We start from the raw sequence: 8,085 nt of genomic DNA, 5'->3' as shown, positions 1-8,085 counted from the left end.
GTGAGATTGCCTCTCGTTCTTTGAAGAGGGATCTGCGTAGATAGCCCCAAGATGTGCAGCAGCCCCTCTCCACACCCAACGAGCCCCAGCTCTGAGCCTCACCTTCCTGGGTGATCTGTCTGATAGAGCCCTAATCACAATGAATTACATGATGTGTTTGTCAGTTTGTTCTTCCAACCAGTTTGGGAGGACTTTGAAGGCAGAGACCATGTTTTATTTGCTTTATACCCCCAGTGCCTGGTCTACAGAATGTACTTCATCAACGTGTGATCGGTTAGAGAAGGAGGAAGACAGTGTAGGGATAGAGTCTTGTGCCCCAACTAGATTGCAAGCTTCCTGAGAGCCATGGCTTCACCTCTTCACTGACTCCTTTTCCTTTTCTTTCTCCCACACTAAAATCCAACATGAGCCTGGGCTCAAAGTGGGCATATAGAGGAGTGATGGCTTCATTCCAGATTCAAAACATTTCCATCATAGGACTTCTGGATAATATCTTTATTTAGCTTAAGTAGGAATTTCTTACACATTTCTGGATACTTGGGTTACAATGTTCTCTATTGCACTCAATAAATTGTTCTTAAGCTCTTACGTATGATAAATGAAGGCATGCCAGTACAATGCAGGCTAAAATATAAAACTTCTTGCATATAAACATTTTTTAAAGGCATTTTAATATTGGGCATAGAGACCTGACTCAGGTGCCTGAATCTGGGCACTCCCTCTGTTCTCTGCTCCTCTTAGGCACAAGCCCCCAGCCCCTCCTGGACAGGAACAGGGTCCTTGCGAGGCCAGGATGCAGCCCTGTTCCTGCCTGCAGGGAGAACAGAAGAAGGCATCGCAGTGTCCCAGACCCATGTGGTTAGACTGCTCAGCCTTATTCAATCTGGGAGACCACCTCTGTGCCTAAGCTGCCTCTTCCCTTCACTCTTGGCAGCTCCCAATTGTCAAAGAGATTAGACAGGCCCTGATGTGGCCTGCTCTAAATGTTTCTCAAACCAGTCAGTCCCCACAGAAAGCCAGCCAGCCACTGGGTTTAGAGGCTTCTAGAGAATTCCCTCAAGGTCTCCAGGGGCCTGAGGACCTCCTAACCCTACCAGGCCTCCTGCCTCAAGCACAACTCTGGAAGGCTCCATCTGCTCCTTTTTTGGCCCCTGCTGTGTCCATTGTCTGTGGTCAATATGCAAAGGAGCAAGTCCAGGGTTGGGGGCAGGCATGATCCTTCATGCTTGCCTGCAGCCCAGACAGCAAAACTCAGCCAGACCAATATCTGTGGGTTTCAGGCCAAGGTTTAGACCGCCCCGCCCCGCAGACCCCAGGTCAGCCCCCTGGCCTGGCTGCCCAGACAGGCCAGGTAGATAGAGTCTAAGCTGCAGGGCTCTCAGACCCCTAAGTGCGCATCCGCACTTGGAAGTGCTCACAGCGGGCATGCTTCATGGTCAGCCCATAAATAGGAGTCATATCCACCTTCGTGCCCTGTGGCACACTGAATTCCACCTGCTGCAGCAGGATGGCCAGGAAGAGAAAGACCTCCAAGCGGGCAATGGTCTCACCGATGCACTTCCTCTTGCCCAAACCAAAGAGAATCACCTTCTCACTCAGTGCCTTGTTGATGGTGCCATCAGGAGTGAGAAATCGTTCTGGTCGGAACTCAGATGGGTCACCCCATAGCTTCCTGTAATCAGAGACAGGCAGCTGAAGTGGTAGCCTGGGGGCTCCGAAGCATCAAGTGGGTTGAACCCCAGCCCCAAAGAGTAGGAGATGGGCAAGTGGCCCAGGGACAGCTTGGGACAGGGTAGGGTTTCCCCTGCCTCCTCTCAACTTACTGGTCATGGTTGATCTGCCACTGGTTCACAAAGACACAACGCTCCTTGGGGATGTAAAAGCCACTCAGACTTGTGTCTTTTGTGGTACTGGGGAGGAAGGAAGCTCAGTCAAGCTCAGGGCTACAAAGAGATCTCCCTGCCCCCCATACATGTCCTTTCCACCAGCCCTGATCAGGTACATGGTCTGGAGGAAGGGCCAGGATCAGAGAGGAGTGGATGCATGGGGCCTCACCTATGGGGGATAGTGAAAGGGACGAAGGAGGTATGTCGGAACATCTCCAGGATGAATGCTTCCATGTAGGGCAGCTGGAGTCTGTCAGAGAGCCGGGGCTGCCGCTCCCTCCCAATCACTGTGTCTGTAGAACATAAAGGACCATGGATGAAGGGGCTGCCTGGAAGAGGCAAAACCCTCTGTCTTGTTAAAGGAAGCCACCGCCTACCCAGCTCCTTCTGGATCTTTTCCTGTACATTGGGGCTCGTCACCAGGTACATGAGGCACCAGGAGATGGCAGTTGTGACTGTGTCAAATCCTGGCCAGGGAAAAACAAAGGGGAAAAAAAATCAAGTGCTTGGCAGGTCAGGGCAGTTGGGCACAGGAAATGACAATGGGGTAGCTCATACCAGCTCCGAAGAGGTCCGAGACAACATTAACAATCTTCTCGTCAGACAGCTGGATATTGGCATTCTCGTCCAGCCTCTTGTCCTGACAGTGCTCAATCAGGCTGTCTGTGATATCCCGAATGTGACCCTGGGTGGGGAAAGCCCACAGATGAACAAGATCCCAAACCCAGAGCTACCTCTCCATCTGGATCTGGTTCCTCACCATCCCTAGTACCTTTGTTCAAGAGGTGACTTCTGTACTCCTAGGCTGCCATCCCAGCTTCCCACACCTCTTCAAGGCTCCCTCCTGCCCAGAGTACTGGTGGCCCCAACTCAAGGGACACTTGAGACAGAGGTGTCCTCTGGATATGCTCTTTACCCTTCTCTCTCCCATGAGGCCAGGAGATCAACTTTTTAACTCTCCCTGGTCCCCAGAACAACTGGCCTAGGGTTCTGCACAGACTTGCTGTTCAGTAAATATTGCTGTCTGACAGAAGGAAAGAAAGGCTAGCCAAGGAAAAGTTCTAATTCCCCACCAAGGATGGAGTCCACTGTACCACTGGCCTCAAAACCCCAGGGAGGAAGATCCCTGAGAGCCTACCAGACCCCCCCCCCACCGCTGCTCCATTTATCTCTGACCTTCTGGCCCCAACCCTACCTGCTCCCCACCATCCACCCGCCTCTCCCCAGCCTGTACCTTCTCAAAAGTTTTGTAGTGTTCCTTGACCATCTTATGAATGAAGATGGAGAACTTCTCATTCACGTCCTTGAAGAAATCCAGGGAAGGGTTGGGTAGGTATCGAAGGATGGGGAAGAAGTCCACAGGGTTCCCAGAGGCAGTGCCATCCCCGAACTCATTACTCAGGTTGACTAAGCTAAGCAGCTCTTGGTCATCATGGTCATAGCGCCGGCCAAAACACATGGCGCAGATGACATTGGCCACTGACACCACTACATATCTATAGGGGTCAAAGTGCCCAACTTTTGCCATCAGCTCCTGGAACTTGCCAATGAGGTACTCAGCCTCCTTGCTCACATGGTCTTCCAGGTAGCAGGAGGATGAGGAAGCCGGGTCTGAGGCAATGGAGAAACTCTTCAGGGCGTTCTGGGCCAGGCGCCTGCGGGTGGCCCACACCGGTCCAGAGTCTGGGCTGAAGGTCATGCTTTGGCCCTCAGAGATCAGAGTGAAGCTGTAGAGATCGGGACGCCCCTTGAAATCATCACCCTGACGCACCAGGGCCTGCCGGATGGTGTCCAGGCCGCTGAGCACCAGCACGGGTGTGGAGCCGATGCGGATTTGCAGCACATCCCCGTAACGCTGGCTCAGCCTTGCCAGCACCAGATGTGGGTTCTTCCCCAAGGTCAGCACGTGCCCGAGCAGAGGCCAGCCCCAGGGCCCTGGTGGACTCTTCAGGCCTTTGGGAACCCGAGGCTGCCAGGCCCTGACCACCCAGAACACCAGGCAGAAGACAAAGGAGGCCAGGAGAAGCTCTGTGGCCGAGATGGGGACGGAGAGTCCAAACACAGACAACATCATCAGTGTAGAGATCTCAAGATGGCTGCTGAGAGGTGGGGCGAGAAGAAAAGATGAAGATTTCAGAAGGGGGGATGTGAGGAACCAGCATCTGAAAGTGTCAGCATGCTAGTCAAAGAGAGGGGAAATCTTCCTACCCAGAACAGCCAACTGGATATGAAGGAAAGAAGGAGAGGAGAGAAGCTGTTTGTTGAGCTGCCACTGTGTGCCAAGAATTTCACTGCCATTCATTCAGTCCTGGCCACCGCCTATAAGGTAGACCACAGTGAGGCTCAGAGAAGGTAAGTAACTTGTACAAGGTCACACCATCAGGAAGTGTTGGATCCACACTCCCAAGTGCCCAATTTTAGAATCCCGCTGCACCAATCTGAATGGGTTTTCCAAACATCAGTCTGTGATTCCCATATGGCACCTGTACTGTTATTTATTTTGTGCTTTTCTAAGACCAACTGAAGAAAAACAATTTTTATTAGTTGGCTCCATGCCCAACATGGAGCCCAACGCTGGGCTCAAACTCACGACTGTGAGATCGAGACCCTGAGGTCAAGACCTAAGGTGACATCAAGAGTCAGATGCTTAACTGACTGAGCCACCCAGACACCCTGCTAAAATCAACTTTAAATCTACCCACTGAGCATGATTCCACATACAGACATCTGCGTGAAAGAACAGGTTTGATTTTTCCCCCTCATTAAGCGCATAATCAATATATGTCACCCCCAATCCCCTTGAATACTACCCACCACACTTGGGGAAACACTGCCATCAGGAGAGCTAGAGATCGTGGGCTTCTTTTGCCTCATTTCACATTTGGGGAAATTGACCTCCAGAGGGGTCATTGACTTGATTAAAGTCACCCAGCACTCACCAACAGAGCCAGGACTCAGACTTCTTATGGAAAGTTCCCTGGGAAGTTTTCAGCTCCTGTCACAGAAACCTCCCTTTGAAGAGTGGCCAGATTAATCAATGAAAAGGTGTTTTTGTTTTGTTTTGTTTCATTTCATTTTATTTTGTTTTGTTTTTCAGAACCCTCAGGTTTTTTTACTGCTCACTCCCGGGGTCTAGGGAATCCTGCCAGACCAGACCTTGGGAGGAGAGAAGGGAGTGGAAGACCACTGCCTAAGCCACACTACCAAGCCTCAGCTCTCTGAGTTCAACTGACTCATAGTTTAAAAGCAGTTGGAGACAAGCTACATTGAGGTTCCTGGTCACAGAGGTCCAGGCCAGGGTTTTTGTTGGGCTCAGTTCTCAATAAATGAGTAGTCTCAGCCTCCCCCACTTACCAGTCACCAGAGAGCAGAGAATAAAATGGAAAGCCCCCACCAGATAAGGGCTGCAAGAAAATGCTAGACTGGAATAAGGGACATTAGGAATCAATCTAGATTTAACAGAGGTGGAGATAATACTTTCTCTCTAGGCTTGTTCTAGAAAGGGTGCGCAAATTCATGGAGGATTCTCCTCAAGATATTGGCCTCTGACTGGGGTAACTGCCAGGTGCCCTGGACTGGAGATAAGGAGACTGAGTATTCCAGGTTCCATGGCATGGCCTTGGACTTGTCATTTTGTCTTTCTGGGCTCCAGTTATATCACCTGAGAGAGGGGGTAGGATATGATCTCCGGTTCAGGGTGCCCAGCTAGATCCCAGAGAAAGAAAACCCACATCTGACCTGCGGAACCTCACGGTCTGACTAGTGAGGTTTCCCCACAGGAGAACTACCCAGGATGGGAAGATTGTCTGGCTCCTCCCTTACCCATATAGCCATCTCTCTAGGGCAGCCCCCTGGAGAAGCTGGATCTCAAAGCACACTCAAGCCCTGACTCTGAGTGAACTAGAGACGAGCCTTGGTGTGCCACAGTGTTCCCTTCTGCTCACCAGGTGCCCCAAGGACCTCTAGCCTTAGTGAGATGGTAAGAGGCCAAGAGAGATGTGATTGGTGAGTTTTCAGGGACTGATAGTCCAGCTCTCTACAGTTATCAGTCTTTCACACTGATTGCCCCTGCCCAGTACAAGCCAGAGAAGGCAGTCAATGAGATAGGGAAGGCCCGGGGCAGTGCCCGGGACTCCTATTCAGATCTGCATCTTTTGTACTGGCCAGCACATCTTGGCTCTAACAAGCCATGCCTTGGGAGGGTAGAGACAGCCAGGCATAGCCTACAGACAAGGCAAGGTACAGCTGGTAAGAACCCAACCTTCCCCTCCATCCACTCTGACCACCCATGAAGAAGCCCTCTCATCACACTGCCTGACAAAAGGGCTGCACATGATCCCAGTTTTTCACAGTTGTGTCCGTATCCCAGCCTCCCAGGTGACCCTAATGGGGAAGCCCCAGGGCCTTCAGGGAGTCAGTGGGAATGGAGCTGGAGACTAAATCCTGGAGTCCTTGGAGGGGGGCCATCTAATATCTAGAATTCTGGCACCAGCTGTGGGACCTTGGGCAATGCCTGCCCTTCCCCCTGGCCTCAGTTTTCCCACTACGGAGCTGGAGAGCCTGGTCACCAAGGATCCTCTTAGCCTCCTTTTTTGAGGTGCTAGACCGGTGGCCACCTAGGAAAACCTGGAGGCATCAAAATTTTCTTTTTGTTGGGAAAGGGAAAGCCATAAGCTCCCAGCACTCACCTGTGGCTGTGAGGAGTACTGAACTTAGCTGAGATGCGTGGTCTCTTAAGCCAGGACCCCAAAGAAGATCAGGGGAGACTCCTAGACCTGTCACCTTCAGGATGAGGGTGAAGTCACTTCGACCTTTATAAAACAGCTTGCACGCTTGGCCACGCCCTCTGGAGCTCGGACAGAGGAAGGGGCGGGCTGAGGGGGGGGGGAGTGGTCTCTCTAGGATGGAGGGAAAGGAGGGAGGGAAAGGGAAGGAAAGGGGGATGGTAAGTGGGGGAGAAGACAGGATTGGGGGAACTCAGAGGGACTGGTAAGAACCCACTATGGGCACTCCTCATCCTAGTGCCAGCACGTAAAGGGGTGAGGGCTGGGGACACCTGGGACCCCAGTTCCCAGGTACCCCATGGACAGCACAGAGCCCCGCTGAGGTGGGAATTTGAAGGAGAAGTCCCAGGACATCCCGAAGACACGGTATTGGGAGCCCTCCATCCCCGGGCGCGGGGACCCCTCACCCTAATTTTTGCATGCACTGGAACTTGCAAGTGCTTGCAAGTGCCTCCCCTCGCTACTAGTTGACAGGGGCCCGGCAGGCGGGGCCAGGCTGCCGTGTGATGACCTCTTTCCCCCGGGTTACTGAGTCCGGGCTCGGGCTCGCGTGAGAAGCGCGGCGACCCCAGCCTCGAGGTTACCGGGGCCGGAAGGCCAGAGGCGCCGATGGGCTGGCTCCGTTCGCCAAGAGCCCCCAGAGCCCGGGCGACTAGTTGAAGTCTGAGCTCCCGGACAGACCGGCAGGAATGCATGGAAACCTGCGGTGTCAGTCTCGCTGAGGGCTCACTGGCTCTCACTAGCTCTAGGGCCACTTTGGAATACTGTAAACCAGAGGTACTTCCAGCCGGGACCCACCCGCCCTCGAGGTCCCTCTTGACTCCCGGGGTTGCTAGCATGTTGGCGGGGCGGAGAAATCGGGAGGCGACTGGGGCTGCGCGGCTAGCTCCCGATGGCCGAGGAAAGGAGGACCTTCGGGCCGGGCAGGGGAGGGGGCACAGGGACCGAGGAGCCGGGCGCCAGGCGCAGATGCCTCCCCAGGCTAGCGTGCACGTGTCTGGTACATCCCTCCAGGGGGCAGAGGTCACGCGGCCCATCCCTGCCCCACCTGGCCGGGGGCACGATGCCCGGGAGTTGCGTGAGAAGGGCTCGGAGACCTGCGCAACCACCCAACAGCCCAATTCCCAAGCTCGGGTACCGGCAAAGTCACGCGAAGGGGGCGGGGAGTCGAGGGCGGGGCTCTTAAAGAGCCAGTCCCTAGCGAGCTTGGAGGTGAGGGTGGAGCGGGAGTAGCCGCGAAGCCTCGGGTGCACGACTGGATTGGGGGGCGGGTGCGGTGCAAAGGGCCCAGGTTTGCGTGCGGAGCTGGGCTTTTGCCTCCAAGCAGGCGCCTGCGTGTGTCCGTATTTGTGGCCCACGCCTGGGGGCAGACACGCAGACCCAACGCCTGGCTGGCTGCCTCGAACGCTGTCCTC

General features: G+C 53.9%; 1 protein-coding gene across 6 annotated transcripts; it reads right to left on the bottom strand.

Moving 5' to 3' along the window:
* Positions 1 to 480: 480 nt before the first annotated feature.
* LOC122468425 (cytochrome P450 1A1) lies at positions 481 to 7,602 on the bottom strand. Of its 6 annotated transcripts, none has more exons than XM_043555008.1 (8): positions 6,575 to 7,602; positions 4,095 to 4,205; positions 3,121 to 3,985; positions 2,445 to 2,571; positions 2,264 to 2,353; positions 2,056 to 2,179; positions 1,824 to 1,910; positions 481 to 1,672 (listed from the first exon to the last, which is right to left on the bottom strand). In XM_043555008.1, the coding sequence occupies exons 3-8, from the start codon at positions 3,958 to 3,960 to the stop codon at positions 1,387 to 1,389; spliced, it is 1,554 nt and encodes a 517-aa protein (XP_043410943.1). In that variant the 5' UTR covers positions 3,961 to 3,985; positions 4,095 to 4,205; positions 6,575 to 7,602; the 3' UTR covers positions 481 to 1,386. The 6 variants fall into 6 exon arrangements, with proteins under 6 accessions (XP_043410943.1, XP_043410945.1, XP_043410944.1 ...); XM_043555010.1 differs by having other exon boundaries at positions 3,121 to 3,982; positions 6,575 to 6,693; XM_043555009.1 differs by lacking the exon at positions 4,095 to 4,205 and having other exon boundaries at positions 3,121 to 3,982; positions 6,575 to 6,779.
* Between the last annotated feature and the right edge of the window lie 483 nt (positions 7,603 to 8,085).

The sequence above is a fragment of the Prionailurus bengalensis genome, chromosome B3, assembly GCF_016509475.1.
Source record: "Prionailurus bengalensis isolate Pbe53 chromosome B3, Fcat_Pben_1.1_paternal_pri, whole genome shotgun sequence".
NCBI classification, from domain to species: Eukaryota; Metazoa; Chordata; class Mammalia; order Carnivora; family Felidae; genus Prionailurus; species Prionailurus bengalensis.
Note: the sequence above shows the minus strand (reverse complement) of the source record. Positions and strands in the feature narration are given on the sequence as shown.